The sequence below is a fragment of the Hibiscus syriacus genome, unplaced genomic scaffold (genome assembly GCF_006381635.1).
Source record: "Hibiscus syriacus cultivar Baekdansim isolate YM2019G1 unplaced genomic scaffold, ASM638163v2 tig00111621_pilon, whole genome shotgun sequence".
Lineage (NCBI taxonomy): Eukaryota > Viridiplantae > Streptophyta > Magnoliopsida > Malvales > Malvaceae > Hibiscus > Hibiscus syriacus.
In genome coordinates this window covers 3686643-3711846 of record NW_024063138.1, presented here as the reverse complement: position 1 = coordinate 3711846, position 25204 = coordinate 3686643, and the positions used below count along the sequence as shown (strand labels likewise).

At 34.9% G+C, this 25204-nt stretch overlaps 2 protein-coding genes and 1 pseudogene across 3 annotated transcripts; all 3 read right to left on the bottom strand.

The window, feature by feature from the left end:
* Window positions 1-646: 646 nt before the first annotated feature.
* On the bottom strand, window positions 647-3505 carry LOC120166102. Of its 2 annotated transcripts, none has more exons than XM_039175466.1 (6): window positions 2995-3505; window positions 2183-2494; window positions 2046-2091; window positions 1675-1954; window positions 1228-1290; window positions 647-1090 (listed from the first exon to the last, which is right to left on the bottom strand). In XM_039175466.1, the coding sequence occupies exons 1-5, from the start codon at window positions 3346-3348 to the stop codon at window positions 1242-1244; spliced, it is 1041 nt and encodes a 346-aa protein (XP_039031397.1). In that variant the 5' UTR covers window positions 3349-3505; the 3' UTR covers window positions 647-1090; window positions 1228-1241. The 2 variants fall into 2 exon arrangements, with proteins under 2 accessions (XP_039031397.1, XP_039031396.1); XM_039175465.1 differs by having other exon boundaries at window positions 647-1060.
* A 6057-nt stretch (window positions 3506-9562) lies between these two features.
* LOC120165889 lies at window positions 9563-15069 on the bottom strand (annotated as a pseudogene).
* Window positions 15070-19563: 4494 nt separating this feature from the next.
* LOC120165886 (DAZ-associated protein 1-like) lies at window positions 19564-21991 on the bottom strand. The gene is made up of 6 exons (XM_039175317.1): window positions 21876-21991; window positions 21749-21789; window positions 21445-21608; window positions 21011-21110; window positions 20716-20885; window positions 19564-20429 (listed from the first exon to the last, which is right to left on the bottom strand). Exons 1-6 carry the CDS (start codon window positions 21917-21919, stop codon window positions 19935-19937), a joined length of 1014 nt encoding a protein of 337 aa, XP_039031248.1. The 5' UTR covers window positions 21920-21991; the 3' UTR covers window positions 19564-19934.
* Between the last annotated feature and the right edge of the window lie 3213 nt (window positions 21992-25204).

Here is a 25204-nt window from a genome sequence, read left to right as displayed (position 1 = left end):
GGAAAGACAAGGTTTGGACTTTATTTTTTTATTAATAAGAATCAAATAGGTTTTTAATGGACTATCAGAAGAAAAAATATACTTATTTGGAGTAATTGTTGATAGGCCCTTCATCTTTATTCAAGAAGTTAATATTATGACATGTGATACGACCTGACAATCTGATTGATCCATGTGTCTGATCAGCTTAAAAATGAACGACACCAGTGCTTGAGGCCTATTAATAAACGAAATTAACTAAATTTGCATGACAAAGTTGTGTGTTTTAGTCATCCAATTCAATTTCAAGTTCAAATTCGTGTAGCATTCACCTTTTCTATTGGAATGTTTCATTTCATAATCTCCTATTTAAGGTTCTCATGTGTAGCCCATGGTATTGTACATCCATAAGTATTCTTATCTTAATTTTTTTGACAAATGTTAGCCCAATATAATCCCTTTTTAAAGTGACCAAGTGAGAACTTAAACCTACGTTAATTGGAAAGTATAAGAACATTTAAACCATCGAAACAAGTCTAATATTTAGTTTATAATTGTATATTTTCTACTTAAATCAATTCCCCTATAAGAGGGCCCACCCATTTCCGCTGAAATTTGCCGACAACTCCGATGCTCGGTTTCAAAATCCATCTCCGACCGGACATAATTATGGCAATAACAACTGCCATTCAAAGCCAAAGATATTGGTGACAAATATCAACATGTCAAAAAGGACCCATAGCAACATGTGTGAGACATATTTGCACAACTCAACCATCCAAGTAGAGGTAGTTTACTAGGCTACCATACAACATATGAACACCGTATACCAGAGTTTACAAACTTCATTGCAGAGATTTTATACGCAAAATATCTTGGTGTTGGAGCAGTTGTCTGCTATACAAGGCTACCATATACTCCTCTCTTCCTCGCATAGCCTCTTGTAAAGTCTCTTTTGATGATCAATAAACTGCAAAAATAAATCCCTTCGCTCCTTCGCTTTCTCGTATTCCTCGGTTCTACAATAAACAACCTTCAATTCATTGTTAAAGCAACCATCCCTTCTACTCGGTAGTTTGTTCTGTCCATTGTAAATGCTTGAATCAAACATCTAATACAATAGAAATAGTGTCAAAAATCATGGAGGGAAATGATTGTAAGATGATGGTTCTGACGCAAGCGTCCATGAATGTCTTTGGACCTTTCGTTGTCCTGAAAATATAATTAATACACTCGAGTAGGACTTACAGGAGATTTTAGCATCAAGCTCCAATGATCAGTCGTTGACATTTTTCAGCGGCTACCCATGGTCTGCAGGCAGTGATATGAAGGGATGATTTGAGAACAAATCTGAGTATACTAATCCAAAAAGAAAAGTTATAATAGAGTTCAGCTGAATGTAAAAGATAAATTCACATTTCGTAGCTCTGGTACTCATAACCAACTCGAGTAAAAAAAATCCCCGAAAAGGACAAGAAAAGAACAAAAGCATCTGTATTGTGTAACTCGGATTTAGGAAAATAAGAAGAGGAATCAAAAGTGCAAGCTCAATAAATGTGTTGATAGCCAACAAGGAAATGCTGATGGGTTTAATAGTAGCACAAACAAGATGATAAAATCACTAGTTAATAAATCAAATTCTGAAGTTATAATGCTATAAAGACAACACAATTATATGCATATGTTATAACTTACCTCCCATTTGAGGATACGATGAAATGATTAGGATTCTGCAAAAAATCAAACAACCGTCCTTCGACATCTCTTTTGCAGTCCAACATGATGACACCATTGGCATATGGCTCCCATGGTAAACTCGGGAAAATATATACTTGTGTTGCAATTGAAGTTTGTTTATAGATAAACTTTGAAACTGCTAATGAAGATAATTCTTTTTCGAGATTCTGAACTAGTATTAAGTAAAGCTTTTTACCCCCTCCTACATCAGTATCCTGTCTATCGTTGCAATTTTCTCCTATAACAATAGCACAGAAAACTTGCTATTACATACGAAGAAAATTTATTGATTTGAATCGAGTATTTTAGAAATAAAATTACGGACAAACCTTTTGATGGCCACACTTCACTCAAAGACCGCCGAACATACTTTCCCTACAAATACATAGGTATAGCATCAATATCTCCCACCTACTATATGCTTGGAAACAAATAAACTCCAAAACTTCACATACAAAAAAGTTACCTGTCTCAAATTCCCGATGAGTCGCCGCTTCTGTTTGACAATTGGGCTACTGTTGTTTTCTTTAAGTTGAACAACAGGATCATTACTAGTAGTGCCAGAAACAAATTTGCACGAGGCTTTCTCGCTGTTTCGGATCGCTATCTCCATGAAAGTTGCTACTTTGGGGTGTAACTCAGAATCTTGCAGAAGGCATATATTTGCAACCCCCTTGTTTGATACATTGCCAACATTAGGACCATGCAGCCAAAAGAGCAGGAAGATGCAATTACACTCTTCTTGGCCATTTAGATTCGAATGCTCCTTACGCAGAATCTGAAAGATGAAAAAAGTAGCTCACTTTCTTAATAGAAATAAGAACTCCACATCAGGGATTTAAATTGCAGTTGCCTTTTCGGTTGTGTTTATAGCTATTGCGATCATTGCGGGTATCATGGTGTGAAATAACGGTTTTAGACGGTACCTTTACTGCTATATAACCGACACTATTTAAATCCCTGTAGTCAACATATATCTTTATCTAAAGTAAAGTACATGAGCATAGACCTATTCTTCAATACCAAAAATGGGATGTCCGCCAAATACCAATACAAGAGCAATAACAATTATATCCTTTATGTTAAAGCTAAAAAGAAATAAGTAACACCCAGATGAGGTCTTTTAACAGTTTCATACCGGAGGCAAAAAAATTGCAAATATGCAAGACCTTCATTTCCGAACAGATTTAGGATTTTTTTTCAAATGGGCAAAAAATAAAATTGAAAATACAATTACATGCATAGTTTGAAAGATAATGGGAAAAGAGTTGTACGCACATCGTCGACGATGGCATCGTAAAAGAGAACTTCGCCATCGGCAAAAGTATCGGAAGCGCAAACGCGCATGCCTTTGACGACCTTGAGGCAATCATGATCCTGAAGCTGAGCGGAGACCTTACGTATCCTGCCAACGAAGTCGTGAATCTCGTCCTCCGACTTAAAATTTCCATCCGGGAAAACGTCGTCTATATCGTCGGGGAAGTTGTCGTACTTGATTCTCAGCTTTTCACTTCTGTCGCCCTCTAACAATAATCGGACACTGTACCAGGCGTCGTCTGGGTACGACCGGAATTCCATATCGTAATCTTCATCCGTCGTATCTAAGGAGTGGCTGGCGCCGGATTGCGACATTGCTGACGGCGTGTCTTTGCTTCCCCCCCCCCCTTTTCTGTAAGCTTGAAAGGTGACCGATTTTCTGTTAAGTCTTTTTTGGATTTTTGTAGAGAAAAGAAAACATACGAAGGACAGTAAACAAAAGGAGTTCGGCTGTAAAATGTTCGACACTATTTCCACTGCTGACCTCGTTTATTTTTCATACTCGTGCACCTCTAATCTGGAATGAATTAAGTATTTTATATTTGAGATCTATGTTGTAATCTTTTTTTTCAAAAACAATATTTATAAAAAAATTAAAAATATATTTATATTATTTAAAAATTTGAAATTACGATTGACCTTAATAGTTCTCCTTAAATATTCGAGAATTATACTTAAATAAATATTTCTTTATATTTATCTTATATTAATAAATTATAAAAAAAGACATTTAAATTTCTTAGATAAAACAGTGAAATATTATTTTTTATGATTATAATTTAAAAGCAATGTATTTTAAAATATCTTGGAATATACTTTAGATATTATTAAAGTAATTTTTTTTGGTACACGATGAAAACAGCATACTAATGTCTCAACTCGCCCGCTTCATTCCTATCAGCTCCCAACATTGCAAGAATTTCAGTTGGAGGGACTGTAAAATGGAGATATCTTCTTCTTGAAGAAGTGCTAGATTCGCCAACTTATCAGCGCATTTATTTCCTTCACGCCACATACGCCGAACTTCAACCACCCAATCTTCCTTAAGGATGTTTAAGCAGTCATTAACCATATAGATTTCTGAAAGGTCTCCCATCCTATCTCCATTAAAGAGATCCACAACCCATTTTGCATCCATCTCTATGATCAAATTCCTTAATCCAAGACTTTTAGCTAAAATGAGACCCTGTCGAGCCCCCCAAATTTCAGCGATCGAGCTATTAACCCTCCTTAATCTCAACATGTATCCAGTTTTCCAGTCTCCATTGCTATCTCGGATCAGTCCACTTGCAGCTGCCAGATCTGAATTCATCTTATACACACCATCAGTATTTAGAATCCATCCTCCCTCATGTGGTTTTTTCCATTTTACCCAACAAGGATCATTTGCCATCTTTCTATGAGAGGCTAACAAGGCCTTCTCTATATCTCTGGCAAACTGCTTAGCATAGTTTATCACTTTAAATGGATCAGCTATCGCCTCTTTAAAAATCCTTTCATTTCTGCTCTTCCACAGCCCCCAAATGGTTGCCATAAACAAGGGACCCCATTCTAAGCCATTAATCCCGATCTTCTTTGGGAGGCAGTTTCTTTTCAGCCAATTTTTGAAATCCATATAAGTAAATTGACTATCTTGCTCTCTAGCTTTTAACTCTTCCCAAACGACTTTTGCTACGTGACACATTCGAAATATGTGGTTTATTGATTCAATTTCGTTTCGGCAATCTTTACAGTTTGCGTCTTGTGTCATGTTCTTCCTGCATCCAACTTCATTTGTATTGAGTTTGTCTAGGTAGGACATCCAAATAAAGAACCTGATTCTGTCGCTGGTATTTGTTTTCCAAATCCACTTCAGATTTTCCCCATATTGACCACCCATAGAGATGGCTTGGTATGCTGAAGTAACCATAAACTGCCCGTCCTTAGAGAATCCCCAAGTATTTTTATCTTGTTCTTGAAAATCAGTCAAAACTGGAATCGAGACTCTTTGAAATTCCATCCTTGTCTCTTCAGAGATCAGGTGTTGAATTTCTCGGATATTCCATGATCTATCCTCGTCAATATATCTGGCTACCTCTTCATTTCTGCTCGGGTCGTCCATTAATGGATATAGGTTCTTAAATAATAATATTATTTTTTAATACAAAAGCTGGCTTCAAAACGCGCATCATCCTCCGCATCCATTCGGACTGCGTCTGGTATAAATTCATAAATCATAAAGAAAAAATGCCACCTCACTCGTCCATGCCATGCTAGCTAACCTATCCGCAACCTTATTGCCTTCCTGTGGAACAAACTGAAACTTCTACTGCCAGTCCCAATTAAGAAGAGCCTGAATATTGGGCATCATTGGAGAGCAACTCCTTACATCCAACTTACTTTGAAGCCTGTTTATCACCTCCTTGTTATCACTTTCAACAATGATCCGCCAAAAATTTCTATCCCAAGCCACACATACACCCATATATATCCCCCAAAGTTCTGCATCAACCACCGAACAGTAACCTATACGCTTTGAAAAACCAATAATCCACCCACCCAGATGATTACGAATAGTACCTCCAAATGTTGCAAGTTCCGTTGATGCATTCCGCGAGCCATCAGAATTTAGCTTCATCCAACCATTCATAGGAGCCTGTCACCCAACGTTGCAGTTCTCCTTCGATAGCCGAGGACCCTGCAATTGTTGCCTTCTAGCAAGAGCTACAGTCACCTCCTTAGTAAGCCATACACTCCGCTAGAGGATACTTCCATTCTCAACATACTCCATATCGAAAATAATCTTGTTCCTTCGAGTCCAAATACTCCAAACCATCGAGCCAAAGAAGAGATCCCAATCGTCTTCCACAATGGGGAAATACCGGGATTGCCGTAAATTCTTATCAATCCAGCTTACGACATCATCTTCCATGAATTCCTCAAACAGATGAGGTTTAACAACATCCTTCCACACCTCTCGTGTTGCCATGCATTCATGGAAAATATGAGAGAAACTCTCCATCGCTGCACCACATAACGCACAGTTCGAATCGATTGTCAAATGTTTACGCATTCGTTCTTCATTTGATAAGAGCCGTCCTTTACAGATGGTCCAAAGCAGCATTCTAACACGAGGCCAACCCCTATATATGTAGAGAATATCGCACGGTGCAGCAGCAGCTCCATAGGTATCCAGCAATCTCGCAGCATATGCACTGGTGATGGAAAACAGACCCTATCAAATCCGGACCACTGGTGGGCAAAGGAGGACGAACAGCTGCCAACGCTGAGCAGGCAGTACTCGACAAACACTCCTTGAACAGCCGCCACATCCATTCCCCATCCAAATCCACAAAGCAGCAAACGGCAAACCCCTTTCCAGGTATACTCACATTCGGTTTCAAATGATAAACAAGAGGCCCCAAATCCCCAAGCCAATCATCGGAGTCAACTGTATTTGCCACTGCTTCGTTGGAAGGGGACCGTTCTGCTGCATACTTCTCTCTGTTGATCTTTATGTTTTTTGCTTTCTTATTCTACTGTTCTCGAGTGATTTTTACTAGACACTTCTGATGTTTCTAAGGCCAACGTATTCCTTGTTTCAAAAAAAAATTGATGGAAACAATCACTTTTTTCAAAATGTAGAAAGACTAATTCACGTAATTTAAAATTAATTTATGATGATTTTTAATATAAAATATTATCTTATTTAACTTTAAAATCATAGTATATATAATAATATCAATTACAATAAAATAACATTGCATTGCAATTAATTTTAACCTAAAATGTTATATATCCAACATGAAAGTTATATAATTGATAATAATTTTGATTACAACAAAAAATGTCTAGATAATGAATTTTTAATTGCAACCGGGACAATTATACATTCCCGTGATTTATTATGAAGAATGTAATATTTTTAATTTAAACCTAAAATATTACCTTATCCAACTTAAAACATTAACAGATCGTATTTTAAACTATTCCCCAGTTTGCACTCCCTGTTTAAAAGGTAGAAAGACCAATTTACACATTTTTTCAATAAAAGAATCAAAATGCAGTTCAAATATAGTACAAGGACTACCGTACTACTTCAACAATATACATCACTAAGTACTTATGGTAACTATTATAGGAGAATTCTACTTCCTTCACATCATTAATCAACCAAGAAATGATTTCAACGTGCACAGTAAGTACAATTTTTTTTATAGGAATTAAAGGTCTAGTTAAAAACCTCCCTTCTTAATTAAAGGAGCTTGTAGAGAAACTCCTTAATCAGAGGAAGGAGGTAAAGAATGCCTTAAGATTTCATTCAACATAAGAAAATACAAAAGATACAATCCTAGAGCCACCCCAACATAGACAAAACACCAAAAACAACCGAATACAACCTTCAACCACAACACTAACAGCCTAATCATCTCAGCTACAACAACTTTCAAATGACTAACCAGACTAAAAGCAAAACTTGGCCCGAAATACAACATAACACAATACAACTATAAAAAAGGCCAAATATACCAGCTGACACAATCCATAGAAGCCAAATTCAAACTCCGAAGCCATGAGCTTCCACACGATAAGAGTTGAACAAAACAGACTTCGAAAAAATTCTATCCGCCCTTCTGCCACTAATTGCTCGACTTCACATCGAAGACCCTCCGAACTTCCAACTCCATAATCAAAAATCATATTCTAGTCCCCTCAAAACTATTCAGTACTTAATGATTAAGTTAATACTTCCACTGCTATAATGTTCCGAAATAAAAAACACTTGTGAGCATTTAGACTCTAAACCCAAATCATTCCCGATTTGTAATGAATATTTCGCTTCCTTCTTTTGAGTCTGCCACCTTGCTCGAAAATCAAAATCATATAGGGATCTACCTACAAGTTCAGGCCAATCTTCCTCGCGTTGCACCTTGCTCTGGTAATTCTTGCTACAGCGGTCTTGGAGAGAGCTGAAATAATTCTTTTTCCCCTTCTTTGCTCTTCGGTTCTGCCTGGTCTCACCCTTGGATCTTTTGAATGCACAATAATTTGTAAGGCCCACAATAGTCCCATCCTCCACCACCTTTGAGTCTACCCGACCATCTAACATGGGGAAATCAATTAAATAATCCTTAATTCCCTCATAAGCACGTGCAGTCTCACCACTTTTCCTTATGTCATTTTCTGCCTCTCTCTCCGCGTGGTCCAACACTTCCTCGTGTTCCACCACTTCCTCAAAATTCGTTTGTACCATCCCCTAACCAGCAACCACATTCCTCAGACCCGTAATTAATTCCTCCCCTATGTTCCTATCCTCCTCATCCTCACCCGACAAGTTGCTGCCTCTAATTCTGTTCCCCAAACAACATAATAGGATGTCTTCTTCCTCAGAAAACCGCTCGGAATTCTTCTCCACCAATGAGTCCACCTCAGCACACTCCTCCATCGCGGGAGGCTTAACTGGCGAGTCACTAACAAGTTCCTCCACCGTGGATAACGGGTAGGCAACTCCCTTATCCTCCAAGGACGAATCTACCCAGGCAGATTTTGGGCTGAAACAAGGTTCAAACTCAGAAACATATACTGTATAGATCTGTTCCCCAACTTTCAAATCTAAATATTCTTCCACTCAAGCTTGACAGTTCGTAGTAATCTGAAACATTGCCCTATCAAACGAGCCGGGATTTAATGTCCCTTCCTCAATGGAGATAAGAACTCCCTATTTGTCTGCAATGTTGTTAAAGGTGGAATGACTCAACAAAAACGGTGGGATCCCTTTGCACGAAAGTCATGCCCGACGGCTGCTGCACTGGAAATTTTCCGACCACACTTCCACTTTGTCAAAGCATTTTTCCAACGCCCCAATCTGATTATTAAGAGCATAGTCCCAACTCTCTTCATCTTCGAAAATGATTAAAATTGATAAACAACTTAACCTCATAATTTTCGAACCTAAAATGCCTTCCTTGTGCATAGGAGCAGCCAACTCTTTCATTTTTTAAAATTTTCTGCACCGACCTACCAAACTATTTCTGAGAGTGATGAGCTTATCCTCATCAACAACACCGACAATGGGAGCCTCTGAATGCTTATGAAACTCCACTTTACTCTTGGCCTCAGCTAGTTTTGGGCCAGCAAACTTCTTTCTCCAGAAAGCTTCACGAGATTGAAATATGGCCAAGAAAACTCTAACTTCAGTACCTTGAATCCTAGATCTGTCGGCACAGATGATAGCCTTCCCTGCGTCCTCCAATCTGGTGAAGCGAACAAAGCCAAACCTACTTCCTCCCTTGCTTCTTTTGTTAGGGATGAAAGAATCAACCACCTTGCCATAATTATCGAATATTAGCCAAAGACCTTGATGATGAAGAAGCTTTGGAATATTGAAAATGATCACCGTAAAGCAATTTTTCCCAACAGATCTAATCACCTTACTCGCCATCTTAAGACAATAAAGAGGGATCAAAGAAAGAATTTTTTAAAATCGCCTAAAATCTAGTGAGAAGCAGGAGCTTCTCTCGAAAGCTGATGTAAGTACAATTTTAGATTAGTACTTAAACGTAGGCTTCATTCATTTTCATATATTGTCTTGTCCTGACATACTGTGTAACAATTTCAATTCAATAATATAATAGCATTCACCATGTACTGAAATCTGCAAATCAAACAGACTTGCCATCTCAATTTAAATTCATGTTATTAATTTAATAATAAATTATTTAGTATTTATTTTTCAGGGACAAAAAGGGATTATTTATTGTTTAGTGCAACTATCCCCATTCCAGAAGTTAAATTATAACAGATATGCCTTTACCAAAAAGTCCAGCTATTCCTTTTCCAGGGTCGCTTTGCTTCACTATTGATTCCCCAACCAAAATTTGTTATGGAATGATCTTCTCTATAAGTGTATGAATATGCAGAGCATAGAAGATGCATTTTATAGCCGTTGATACCAATTTAACTTCAAATTCGCACCGAATGTTGCAAATTGCAGTCATAAACATTATTTTCTCGCATTCAATTTACGAACCAGATTAGTTCGTGGATGATCATATATCAAAAAGTAGGATTATTAGTTCTACGAGGTCGATGTCTATCATCTTCACCTTGTAACACACTTCCTTAAAGTAACGCAAAGTTGCTTCTACCGGTACCAAAGGAATCTTATTCTTAGGTTTTTCTTCACTTGCCTAACTCTAACAATGTAACATGCAACAGATAGGAAAATACTTTCTTGTTGATCCAAGATCATCAAGAAAATAAAAGAAAAACATTTTTAATATCGAGCAAAGGATGCAAATACCTTAATGTAACTCACCGCTTTAACACCAGCTTCTTGCACATAAGCAACATGATCCGGTGTAAATAGCCCAGATTCTCCTACAACCTGATGTGGTAAATTTAAAAATAGATTGTTTAAACAAAGTATATAAGTTGCATGTACTATATAAAAAGTGAAGCAACTTCTAATCTGTTAATGCATTGAAATTATTATAGTGAAGGTTGTTGGGCTTTCAATTTAGAAAAGGTGAAGGCTCGCTTACAATTATATCTTTCTGACGGATCAATTGCCCACGCTCTCCTTCAAGAAGCTTCTTTGTGTTACTGATATCTACCTCAAATGTTTCTGAAGACAATAAAATAGGGGAATCATTGAATCCTCTTAAACATTGATCGCAGTCTATGTTAGAGATAAAAGTTACCAAGCTAGTGGTAGACTCTGGTCTCTACTATTGTATAAGGAAACAATGACACTTCAATTGTGATCGTTATAGTCATACGTAACACATTTCCGATTTTATATACATGAAAAACAAATAGTCCCAATACTTACTTAAAGCATAATGTACATACAAAAAAGCCATCAAGTTGGGGAGAAACCAACACCTAAAAGGCTAAAACCAATAAAAAAAATGTTTGTATTGCCCATATATAGCTGTGAGGAGAAATTCTTTTCTTAAGAGATACAATTTGAAGGCATTATGAAACTCAACCTAAAAAATTCTGCTTCCTACAAAGATGCATGTGATTGTTATTCACTTGTACCTAGAGCATTCGGATCGGGTTTGGTTCGGGTCAATTTGGGTTGGGATTAAGTTCGGTTTAATTTTGTTCGGATCGGATCAGATCGGATCTGGTTCTAATCTAGTTCGGGTGTACGGTGAATCGGATCAGGTCGGGTGATTATTGGATCGGTTGTTTTCCGGTTCGGATCAATATCGGGTCGGTTGATTTTTGGGTCGGGTTAATACCGGATCGGTTAGATTTTGGGTTGGGTCAATATCGGATCGGTTGATTTTCGGTTTAAGCCAACCTTTAGATCAGGTCAATTCGGGATGAATTGGTTATGAGTCTAATCAAAATCAAATATATATAGAATAATTGATATATACTATGTCTTCTTACTTGTTAATTTTATCAGTTAGGTTTAATTTCAATTCTCAATCGTTCAATATTTTGAATTAAACCATCATTTAGAGATGATAAATCGATAATTTGACACAAATACGATCCTATAATACGTGTTAGAATTTGTTATCAAAATTTTATATTGATCTCGTATGAAAAGTTAATAATGAGAACTATTTGATAAAGAAATATTTTTTTATTAAAAATTTTATTTCCAATTATAAATTTAATATTTTTATTAAATTTAAAAAAAAATACGTAACTTTATTTGTTAAGTTTTAGTCGTAACATAAGTAAACTTTTTATTATTTTTATTATAAATCTAATATTATTTCCTTTATTTTAGTTGTTTTCTATTATTTTTATTATAAATCTAATATTTTTATAACAAGTAAGATAAGTAAACTTTATTTATTACTGTTTTCAATCGTACAATTAGATTTTTACTTTTATATTCCTCTTAAACTTTATATTATTTTATCATAAATCTAATATTTTTAATAAATTATCAATTTTATTTAAATTAATTTATTATTGAAAATAACTTTTACTGTTTAATAATTTTTATCAATTTCAATCTGTACGGGTTGCTTTCGGGTTGGGTTAAATTAGGTTCAGCTTGCTTTCGAATTCGGTTCGGGTTAATTTAGATTTTGGTTGATTTCGGTTTCGCTAAATTTTGGATCGGGTATGGTTCGGTCGGGTATCGGATCAAATTTGATTATCATGTTAGGGTTAATATTGGGTATTGGGTCGGGTAAATCGGTTCAGGTAATCGGGTTCGGGTCAAGTTTACCAGGTCTACTTGTACACTTGTTTCTGAATATCAAAAGTCAAAACAAATTTATTTTGAAAATTTAATATTTAAAATTTAGAAAAGCCAAGATATTTTGTTAGAATTTATATTGGACTATTGGGTGATTGGTGGCTGCAATGATCAAAGAACCTACAACTCTCTTCACTATATTGCACATTTTGATTTTGACTACAGGAAATATTATCCAGGTATATATTCAAAGGGATGTGGTATTAAGTGATGAATTAATCTTGGATTTTAGATTTGGAATTCATTCCCCCTTCTAATCTACAAACAAATGATGTCTAGCATTGTCACTAGTAAGCTGGTTGTCAAAATATCGACAATGGACACTTGTGAAGGAGGGGGGGGAAATAATATAGAACAAGGTTATTATGTCAGAATGAATCAATGAACACACTATGTACTCATTCTCAGACAACTCTAGAAGTTATGATAACGAAGAACCTTTAAACTACAAGGATTAAAAGTCTCATGAGGCAATTCAATTAGCAATTGCAGAAACTAGCAAAACCTTACCAAGGTTACGATTATTGATACCAATAAGTTCAATCCCCTCTATACCAAGAACACGATCCATTTCCCTCTCATCATGCACCTAAAGAAAAATAACAAAAGCATATGAACATTGGAAAGAAGTAGATAAAAAATTAGTAATACTAAAAGCTCATTTTGGAGCCATGGGTTCAATTATACAACTCATAAGACACTTAATTATGATTTCTAATTGAATCGAGGAGGGGAAGAGGTTTCAAAATGCTCAATAAATTATGGAAATTCAACTCCCAAGTGAAATTCATTTCATAACCCAAAAAACACCTCACCAATTCAAAAGCAATAGAAAAATGATGATGATAACAATAGCAAAGAAGCTCTGTCTAACCTCTACAAGTGCAGCCAAACCAAGCTTCTTGCATATTTTAACCATACATCTGATGTCAAGATCAGGCAAAACAGCAGCAATTAAAAGTATTGCATCTGCTCCTTTGATTCGAGCATAATAGATCTGCCAAGCATCTATCACAAATTCTTTGTACAGTAGAGGACACTGCATTCATTATAGGGGAAAGATTTATAAAGGTTTACCAAGTGTACATATAAGAAATATCAACATTATAGATCAACTTAAAAAGGTTACTCAGACAACAGGCCTTAACTCCAGCACTTCTTATTGCCTCCAGGTTTTCAAAGCTTCCCTAGATTGAATAGGAAGTAAAAAGCAAGTCATAATACTAATATACAGACCAGAGAACTTTTCAAAATCTATATCGGAGAGAGAAAGAGAGACTGCAAAAGTGAATAAAATCTTCACAAAACCAACAATTGTGTACCTTAAAATACTTTTCATCAGTCAAAATGCTGAGACAAGCGGCTCCACCCTTCTCATATGCCTGTGCTATCTCAACCTATAATGAGAAACATTATATATATATATATATATATATATATATATATATATATATATGATAACCACTTGCTAATAAAAAGGATAGACTGATAGAAGAAAAACACATAGTTCCTTTAATTCACTCTTTCTGGAGAGAAACATACTCTTAAATTTTGAAAATTTCCTCCCTAGCATAATTGCAAGAAAACCTTAATCTTTTAGAGTATATACACTTGAAGAATTATATACGACAGTGGAAACAGAAAGTGGCAATTGCTTATTTAATAATATATTTATTTATCAACTTTCATAAGTATGCATAATGAGGCCTTGATCTATACTCCAACCTCAAGCCTCTAACCTATTTTATGGAAGAATCTTGATTTTATGAAAAATCCAATCAAACTTATAGCATCAAAAATTTCACTAGGAAATTCACAATTTAACAGCCAATGTTAGAAGATTGATAAATGCCCCATAAATGTATTTAAAGTTAAATAAATTCATCATCAAATATACACAATTCAACTTTCTACACCACCACGGTTTATACAATAATAACCGCACAAGGAACCAGAATGAAGCTAATAATGCTAATACTAGGATAATATCCAATCCATCATGAGTAGAATAATAAAAAAAGGACGCTCAACTACTATGAAATAAAAGAACAAGAAAAGTCCTTTACTGGATCAAAATTCTCTCTCAGAATTCCTCTGCTAGGGGAAGCCTTCTTAACTTCGGCAATTAAACCAGGCAATCCAGTCCGCAAATGCGCAGCCTTAAGCGCTCCAACAAAGTCTCTAGTCGGAGGCGCATTATCGATAAACTTCTTCAATGAAACCAAAGGCTTCCTCTCTTTAATCTGCCCAACCCAAAAATCATCAGCACCACACATTCTAGAAATGTAAAAGCAAATGAATTTCAAATAAAATAAAATTAAAAACTGTAAATATTACTTGGGAAACTTCGATGTCCTTGTTCCAAATAATTTCCTCGAGAATATTACGGGGAGTGTTACCCTCATTCTGCAGACGGAACTCGAAGGGGCCCACGTAATGCTACGGCGGACCAGTGGGAGGCCGTCGCCGTATTCTTATACCCTGACTTTCTGCGACTTCGTTTTGGAACATTCCAACTTCCCATTCCTTTACTTTCAAAGCATCTCCCCCCTCTTCCCCTTTCGGGGACATCGCCTCGGGCTACACACCCAAAAGAAATTCAATTGAAGACGTGAAATTGAATGTTTATATTGAGATTATTGTTATTGTTATTAACCTGCTGGGCTCGAATGGCGGGAAATTAGAGCGACGGAGAGGAAGGTCCATTGAGGAGTGTCTTGCTAAGAACTTGGGAAGCTGATTAAAGGAAGGAAAAGACTGCAAGGAAATTTCAGGAGTTGACTTTAGCCAAATCAGTCCCTCCACTTTTACAACTGTAAAACCCTAACTTTTGCATTTCTCTCTTGTTTTTAAAGGGTTGTTTTGGGGAAAGGGGTGCTGCGATACAGTGCGGATGGATGTAGTTTAGTAAACTGGATTTGTTTTCTGTTTTAAATTTATGGAAAATTGGTAAAAAGTTAGCTCCGAGGTTGAGAGATACGATACGGTGCGGCTGGATGGATGGATGAATGTTTACATAAGTGATTTTTTTGGGGGTAAATTATAAATTTAGTACATAAATTATTAGTTTAATCTGTTTTAGTATTTAAACTTTTATTTCTTTCTAAATCATCCTAACATTTAATTTTCATTTCATTTTAGTACACGTTTTTAAAAACTTAATTCTTTTAGTACCTTAACTATCAATTTTGATTTAGTACCTAAACTTTTAATTTTTTTTCAAAACTTAAATTGAAATTTTGAACGGGGTACAAAAATGAAACAAAAACTAAGTTTTAATTACAAAGTAATAAAATGAAATAAAAACTAAATTGTAGGTACGGTTTTGAAAATTTTGAAAGTCTAGATACTAAACGGATTAAAACTTATAGTTTAGGCACTAAACGCATAATTTATCCTTTTCTTTAATGTAAAATCTCGGAAAAATATTAGGGTCATTTGGTTCACAAAATATAAGATTATCTTTGGGAATAAGATTATTGGAATGTTACATTAATTGACATATTACTAAAAATGTTGTATTATTTTTTTTGATTTCTTTGGAGGAAAGTAAGGTTATAATGTTTAATTGAAGGAATATAAGATAAGAAAAGATATGTTTTAAGGTATTGCCATTAAGATATATTTTCTTTTTTTAACCAATTGAATTTTGATGTTTTTATTTTATATGCACCATATTATTTTATAAGTATTAAAAAAACTAAAACTACTCATAAATGAAATAAATTTATAATCATTTAGTTATATACAAAAGTAAGGATCATTTCGAAATAATTATATTATTTTAGGGTTGCGAGTAAATTATAAATGTTATCACTCAAATGTCCTTTTACTCCTAGTTTGGTCACTAAAATTTAACTTCTTTTAATTTGATCAATTATTTTTTATTTTATTTTATTTTATCATCCCACCATTAAATATTTAATGTTGTTATGATCAGAAGGATATTTTTTTCGCATCTATTGGGTTTAATTTTACTTTCGTCAGACTATAATTGATTGAAAATGAGAGGTTTTTCAAGATCTGATTATCTACCCATGTTAGAGTGTTCTATTCGAACGTCACGTTTACACACCATCCTATGACTAAAAATGACTCTAATGTTATGCCTTATTTATCTTATCGTTAGGGATTTTGGAGATTCATGAATGTATCAAAATGAGTTGAAGCTGATAAAAATGATTTTGACGATCATAATGTATGTGTACGTAAATACGACAAAGCTCAATCTATATAATCGTTTTCTTCGTTTGATTATTATTTGGATACTGTCCTGTTTCTAAGAATGCTAAATTAAGGGTTCTTAACTATCGGTGGATCGATTGTTTCAAGTGCAATAGGAGACATGATTTAGCACTCATTATGTCCAGCAATGTCACCAAAGCAATAGGTACAAGAGGAAATTCAAGTTCGTCAGATACAACATTGGGAAGAATAGATTGTAGGGTACCGATGCACTGTATAAGGTGTCGACACACTTGAACCCGAAAAAAAAAAGAAAAAAAGTTGTAAATATTTCATAGTATCAAAACTGTAAAAAAAACTATTTGAGAAGAATATTCAATTCTATTGAATGGCACGAACCAAGTGACCTATGTGGTAAAGGAATTGTTGTTATTCCTTGAGGATCGGGGCTCAAGCACCATAATTGCCAGGGGTGTGAGCCTTCAATGTCAAGGTTGAGAGTTTATCTTTGTACAGATATTGCCTTATATTTACCCCAATTAATCAAAAAAAAATTCTATTGAAATGATAATACCCTCACCTCTTTACTCTAAACAGATTCAGGGACATTTTTTAAGGGAGAAGAGCGTAATATTTCAAAAATTTTAGTGATAATTTTAGTCGGAATAGATATTATATTAACATCTAATATCAAAATTGGTATGCTATATCAATAAAAGATGATGAGTTTGGGCAAAAGATAGTAGGAATCATGGTAATTGTAAAGAAGCAAGTTATAAGATTTTGGACTAAATTCCAAAGTTTCAAAATTTTAAGGACAAAATGATAATTTTTGCCATAAAAAAGTTTGCATAAGTGAATGAAAAAAATTAATTCACTTATGATTATAGTTATAATGATTATTCATATCAATTTATGAGTCACATTGAATTAAATTAAATTTTAAAATAAAATTCAAAGACTAAATTGAATGACGGTTAAAAATAGAATTATCAAGGAACCTAACTACAACCACATTCTCATGTAAATTATAATTAGGGAATTTATGTTAAACAAAAAGGATATATAAAGTATATATAAGAGATAACATTAACAGTCATTCACTCATTTGAGAAAGATAACAGTAAGGAAAAGAGATATGTAGGGATAGGCATGAGACTCGAATTCAACCCGATCGGGTCGGGTCTTTTATAAAAAAAAATTGGGTTCAGGTCAGGTTTTTAAAAAGTGATGTTCGAGTCGAGTCGGATTCGGGTTTAGGGCGAAAAATACCCGACCCGACCCAAAAAATATATAATTGTACCTTATATATTTAGGAATAATTACAATAATACCCCTCTATATATTATTTTTTTCAATTAAATCACTAGTTTTATTAAATATTTTTATTATTATTTTCGATCAGATCGGGTTCAAATTTTATCTCAAAAATAAGGTCGAGTTCGGGTCGAGTGGAGAGTATATATTTTTAGGGTCAGGTTGGATCGGGTTAAGGATGTAAAATTTTCGAGTAGGATCCAATCCATGCCCATCCCTAGATATGAGTGTTGCTTGTAGAATAATGAATAAGGAAAGAGAAAAAATGAAATGCTTCATCTCTTCACTAATTTTGCATGTGCCCAACGTGAGAAAGAAACCTAAAGAGAGGTAAAAAAAATCTTCATATTTGGAAGCAAGAAAAGAAGAAGATCGAGGAAGAATTTGAAAAAGACTATTAGAGGATCCCAAGTCAAATTACTAATTGTGTTGAGAAAAAACTGTTTATTAAAGATAGAAAGATCCTATATATACGTATACATTGGAAAGTAAACAAACCATGTAATTTGTCTTTAAGAGTCCTAGAATTTTAAGTAAATCGAGCTGGCAATAAATCCTTCAAGCGATGCACGTTTATGATTTCAAGATTATATTGAATGCTTTAGTGCTATTTATGGCTTTATAAGGAAATTTAACAAATTGCAACTTACCCGTATAAAAATATTTATCGACAGCCAAAGTGGCCTTAATCTAGAAAAGCTTTTAGGTAACAATAGAGATGCACAGAAGCCGGATTTCAATCCGATCCGGATAGGATAAAAATCGATCCGATTTTTTCACCCAACCTAAAAACCGGATTTTAAAAAAACCGGTTCAGATCCTAACCGGTTTGGAGGGTCGGATGGTGTAACCGGTATAACCGGTTTCGGTTTGCAAAAAACCAGTTTAAAAAAAAACGGATTTTTTCGGATAAAAATCCAGTTTTTTAAAAAAACCAGATTTTTTTCGGATAAAAAATCAGTTTTTTATCCGGTTTGAAAAAACCGATTTTTAATCCGGTAAAAAAACGGTCGTTCAATTTTTTCCCAAACCGGTTATACTATCCTGTTTTTAAATATCCGATCCGGTTTAAAAAAAAACCGGTTTTTCCAAAATTCGATTTCGGATATTTTTTACCCAAAATCAGATATTCGGATTTTTTGTGCACGTAACAAGAGTTGCTTAAAATATTAGTAATTACTCTTAGGGGATCAGTATCCTCTTTAACAACGAATTAGGAGTTATACTTTAACTTAAAAAGTAGATTTTCAAACATACAAGTTATTACAATTGACCTCATATTAGACTGTAGACGCCAACATAGCTAACGTGATCATCTTAACAATCTAATTGGATTTAAAACATAGAAAACGACAGTTTCTGTTATTATGTTATGACTTGCAATCGTTGCAATTAGATTACAATGAGAATTTGAAACAGCAATACAAACAATCATACTCTTCAAATTCAGACCTCGGCATATATGCATACATACAAACCCAAACCATGGCTTGAAACACTCCCATCTACCAATCACTACCTTGTAATCACCCCAGATTATTCAATATATATACATATATATGCGCTCATGCCTCAGATAAACCATCCAACCTGCAACAACAGTGATTCACAAGCAAACCAAGCAGTAGAGCCAAAACTCATTATGTGCCCATACTATCATGTAAAACCCGTCACACTATTTGATTTTTTATCTATTTGCATTTCAACTCAACGAAGCTAAAATGCCGACACAGTTTAGTTATCAAGTAGTTATCTTACATGTAAAAGTTACCTAGGCCTTGTGATTTGTAAACCAAGAAAAAACGAACGTTAATACTAGAAATGCAACAAGATCTCCGCGTCAACAATAATATAGCATCTATATTACTAATTACCTAAATGTTACATACACACCTAAAAACTGGGGCTAAGTTCAAAACAAGGTCAAAAGTCTTTTAACTACAATATACTGACAATAATGAACTTAAAGCAGGATATAGCAGCTCAACTAAAATTCAAGTTTGCTCATTGATGAGAAGCTCTAGGTTGATGCTGGTCTAACTTGGGGTCTCTAAGCAATGGATGCAATAGATTGGAGACAGGCAAATCTAACAGTTGCCGTGATCTAGAATTGTGCCGACTTGCAAAATGCCTAGCAAACCATTTTGAAAACCTGGCAACTTCTACGGAAGATCTTAAGCACATTCTACCTTGCATAAGGATGGTAGCGACTAATGCCACCATATCCTGATCTATTGCCATATAATGGACCTGGTCCACCAAATCCAGCACCCGGATCTGCAGCATAACTACCACTTGGACCTGGATCACGATAACTTCCATATCCTCCACCTCCACGACCATATGCACCTATACCACTCCCACTAAGCCCACCAGCATAGGGACCGTATCGGCTAGAATAACCAAACGATGGATCTCCACGATAACCAGGGAAACCACCACCACCACCAAACCCCCCATAACTACCACCAAAATCGGCACCAGCTCCACCATAACCACCATAATCTCCAAATCTACTTCCAAAATCTCCATAAGACCTATAAGGCGCAGGACCAAAACCACCATAATCATCAAATCCACCAAAACCATGATTGTATGAACGAGACCTAGATTCACTACCATATGCAGGACCAGGTGCTGGATTTGAGGCTTTCTTTGGTTCAGCCTTCTTGATCTCAACCTACAACAAAGAAGTATGTTAACCTAGGTTTCCTTCACCAATAAATTCTCTGTACATCCTACCTTGAGAGGAGACATAATAACAACAATAGGCCTGCAACAAACCCAGATGCATTGAAAGTTGAAAAACTAAATAAATCAAAAAACAAAAGAAGTGAATGATGATAACAATGTGGTTGCTTTCATCACCGGAAGAGTTTTAACATGCCACTTTGCATTGTATCTGTATAAAGTGTACATACATATATGCTTACATCAGATTGAATAAGGAACCACTTAACACTCACCTGATTACCCTCCATATCTATCATGTTCCCATTGGCTAGCATATCATCAACAATTGTTTCATTGTCAAACACAATAAACCCAAAACCCCGAGAGCGCTTGGTTGCATGATCGCGTATTATCTCATGTTCCACCACCTTTCCATACTTTGAGAAGAAATTCTTGAACTCATCTAAGGTTCGAACAGCACGGAAAAGGACAAATAATAAAAAACAAAATTCTTCATCTATAAGTATCAACATAACATTAAGTAAAATAAAAAATATAGCAAAAGTGTATGTGCATAAAATATCAGACCTTCAGTAACTGATGTTGGAATCCCACCAACAAATATTTTCTTTGTCTTGAAGTAATTTGACTGGGAAGAACCTTTTGGAATAGTCCTTTTAATCTCAACCTGCCAAACAAATCAATCCATCATGCAAGATTAAACACTTAAGAAATCTCACGATAAGAATAATCCAAGATTTCCAAGATTAGCTAAATCCACCCCAGCCCCAGCAATATTATGGTGGGTAGTTTTTTTCCCCTTTAATTACAGCACAATAACACTAAAAAACCTAACTCTCCGCAATTTATAAGCAACACAGTCATAAAAAGAGGAACTAAACCCCAAGAAAAAAACAAGTTCTAAAGTTGATCAGATCCTAGTTAAGATTTTTCATATTGTAACCAACAGCAGAATCTTCAAATGCAACAGCACAAATACAAGGTTGAAAGCTTTAGCTTACTTGTTTCCCATTAATAACATGATCTTCTTGCATAACAGTGTCAACAACAGAAGGATCCGCGAAGGTGATGAACCCGAAACCACGGGGCCGGCCAGTATGTCGATCTTTCATTATAACAAAATCTGTTATCTCCCCATACTTTTCAAAGTATTTGATAAATGTATCTGAAAAATCCCACCATAACATCCCGAAAACCCAAAATAAAGTAGATAAAAGTCAGTAATTTGAATAATACTCATCAAAGAAAAACAAATAAAACACAACGATGGATGATAGGGAAAAAAAAGGGAAAAAGCTCTGTCACCTAGAGTCGTGTCCTTGGCTAAGCCTCCAACGAAGATTTTCCTACACAATAAAGAAAGAAAGAAAATATCATATATCGAGATTGTTTGGAAATAGATAACAAAGGGGAGAGTATAAATTAGCATTACCCAGGGCTAGCGCCATCATTGTCACCGCCTCTTCTGGAACCCATGAAAGTTAGCGGCGGTTTTGAGATCTAAATATAGAGATGTGGGAAATAAGGTATGGGAGGCTAGGGTTTGAAGATAAAAGGTTTAGTGGAGGTACGTCTAGAAATAGATATTGAAACTTTTCAAAAAAGAAAAGAAAAAAAAAGAAATAAATATTGAAAATCAAAAGACATACATACATCAATTATATATATATATATATATATATAGCACTCTCATTTCTAAAATTCATCTTAATTAATTTAGATCGATTTTAATTTTAGTGGATGAATCTTATAGCAAAGATCTTTTTGCATACATAATGATTCAAACTTAATACTTTACTTAAACATATCAAATTGCTTATTACTTGAGTCAATCTCTATTAGTTGCACGCATATTGATTATATTGGGGATTTGTTTAGGTTTATTAAGGCGATGAGTTTTTTTCACTCAATTTTCAAGGTTTTCTCTTGATTAATCTAAATCGATCCTGATCGCACACTTGATTTTAGTGGATAAATTTATCGACTAAGGTTTTCTACATACATAAAGACTTAAACATAAGACCTTAATCAACATCAATTTAATTACCACTGAACCAACCTATCGGTGGCAGTGAGTTTTCTTGATGCTTTGTGTTCGGTAATCTTCGACGTGGGGACTATGGGAGTCGAAGTTTGATTACTCATTTTCATTTTTTAGGGTTAATTATACATTTAGTTACTCATATATTTTTGTGATTTTATTTTGATCATTCAATTTTTTTAAAATAATTTTTAATAATTTGTTTTTGGTCACCAGTTGCTTTAATTCAATTATTTTTGTAATTCGTTTTAGTCACTAAATCGATAAAAATATGCAAATTTTAAAGATTAAAACTACTATTTATATCAAACTATGCTAGATGTTTGTTTCAATTTTAAAGTATGGATAGGAATTAATTATATTTTATAAAAGGCACAACAGTGGGATTACACCTGCGAGTCACCTATGAATAGCAGGATGATATTTTTGTTACGGGTATAACTATTTTTTTCACAATTTCTTCATTTTATTCTTTTTCTTCCTTTATTTTCACTATGTCCTTTCTCACTTCAGTTTCACATGCTCTTAGTAATCTTTATATTGATTAGTCGTCTATCATCATCAATCTCCATGGATAATGATCGTAAGGCCTTCAGAAATGCAACATGACATTTCAAGCTTCCTAAATACAGAATTGAACATTTCTCACAAAACTACACTAAAATTGAAATGTATAGCCAAAGGCTATTCATTTTCAACCATTCCCATCTCCTCCATTCATCATCGAATGGAGCCAATTTTTGGATAATTTTTTTCACGGTAACTTTTCTTCCTCTTTCTCACTTTTGTGATTGGGCTTTAGACATACATCATTGAGTCTTAAAAGTTCGAACACTAAATTTTTATCTTCTTCTTCTTTTCGGTTTCTCTTTTTGATTTTTTCTTGATTTAGAACTTACAATGTTTGGTTTACCGGAGTCCTTTTGTTTAGTTGAACATTGGTTAATTTAGGGACGAATTTTGGTGAAAGATTAAGGGTACATAACTACGCAAGTTAGGGTACCCGTGTGCCCCTCACACCCCAAAAACTAGAAGAAGGATGGTTCATTTCGAAAACCATCACGTCTCTATCTAGTTCTATAAAATCAATCCATTATTTCAAGAAATATCTCAATTTATGGTTAATTTTTTTCAATATAAAAATTAAAGTAATTAAACTTAGAAGATTTTTCCATTAAAATGATGCAATGATAAAAATATTTTTCCATCTTATATGACTAAAAATAAAAGAGAGAAACACCATTTATCTTTATTTAAAATGTCAACAAAATCTATTGTCTTAAAATGGAAATAATCTTCTATTGAAGTAAATATCAATTATCATATCAATATTTTAAATCTCAACAATTAGTCTATGATATTAAATTAAATTTAGTGTAGTCACATTAATATTATTAAATTAAAAAAATATAATCTGATTGATTAATCACATGGTTGAATTTGGATAATCAAATGATATAATCATATATCATTGTAACACTCTAATCCGGTTCAAACCAAAACATTATCACACAAAACCATTGAAGCGACTAACCTTTTTTTAAACGGTATGTTACAATTCATCCATCATACATAACCATAAGTCTAAAACATACGTCCATTTAGTTTACAAAATAGGAGCTCCAATATTATATCTCAAAATACATAAGTAATAAAAATTAGAGTTTACGACTCGAAATACACCAAGGGTCTATGAAAATACATGTTCACTAAAATACTCAATACATACTCTGGTGTTTGATAACTCCGTAAAAGGTCACATTTTTGTACCTTTTTACTTAAGTTATTGAATGTCTAAAGGCCCATTTAGAACCATATAGATGCATTTAGAAGCATTTAGTTGCATGTGGTGGATTCCGGTTTGTCGTGGCATTTTATTTTTACAAGCGGTACTGCTTTATGGGAAAGGTACTTGTCTGATGATATACAGGTATTGAAAGCTGAAAGCAGGGAAAAGAGGAAAGAAAATACCATGGCATAAGGAGATTACTGAGCTAAATGAAAATGCCGAGTTCGACTGGCATTTCGAGAATGCAAAAGGTGAAAGAAGATATTTTCTAGCCAGCTGTCACCAACTCTCTGTGCCATCTGCCCGAGAAATCCACCTCGAAGATACGCCTGGAGGGATCGGCGCTGCAACCGCCGGTCCTGCTGATGACGCCGTCTGACCCTGCAGATCTTATCTGTCCTTGGGCGCCTACAACGGGATTATGCCGGGTCTCAGCCAGCAACCTAGGCTGGATCACTACTATGCTTTGCCCGACTCTCTAGTAAATCAACCATGGTTTTGGAGTTTCCTAGGATGGTTAACACCAAGTCTTAGGGATAATTTTCCCCTATAAATAGAGGAGGAAGCCACAATGAAGAAGAATTTAGTTCCCCACTGTTTTGAGCTTAAAAAGTTAGAGAGAGAATATCTCATCTTTCTCCGTCAATCCCACTTGCCGTGGCATTTCTCCTGGACAAGCCGAAGGGAGTGGCATTCTAAGCATCCGAGAGGAGCCAGTTTGCTAGGAGCAGATCTTGGTGGCCGAGGGGAGCATTGGGCAGTGCACGTCGAAGGCTTTCTCTCCTCCCCTTAGTCCTTTGCTTTTATATTTTTTTGTTGGGTTGTAAAGAACGAATGAATCTTGCTTTGTGCTTGTTGATTTCGAACCCCACCATGAACTAATCCTATTTGGTGGGAGTTCACTTGGATGTTTAAGTTTTTATTTTAACAA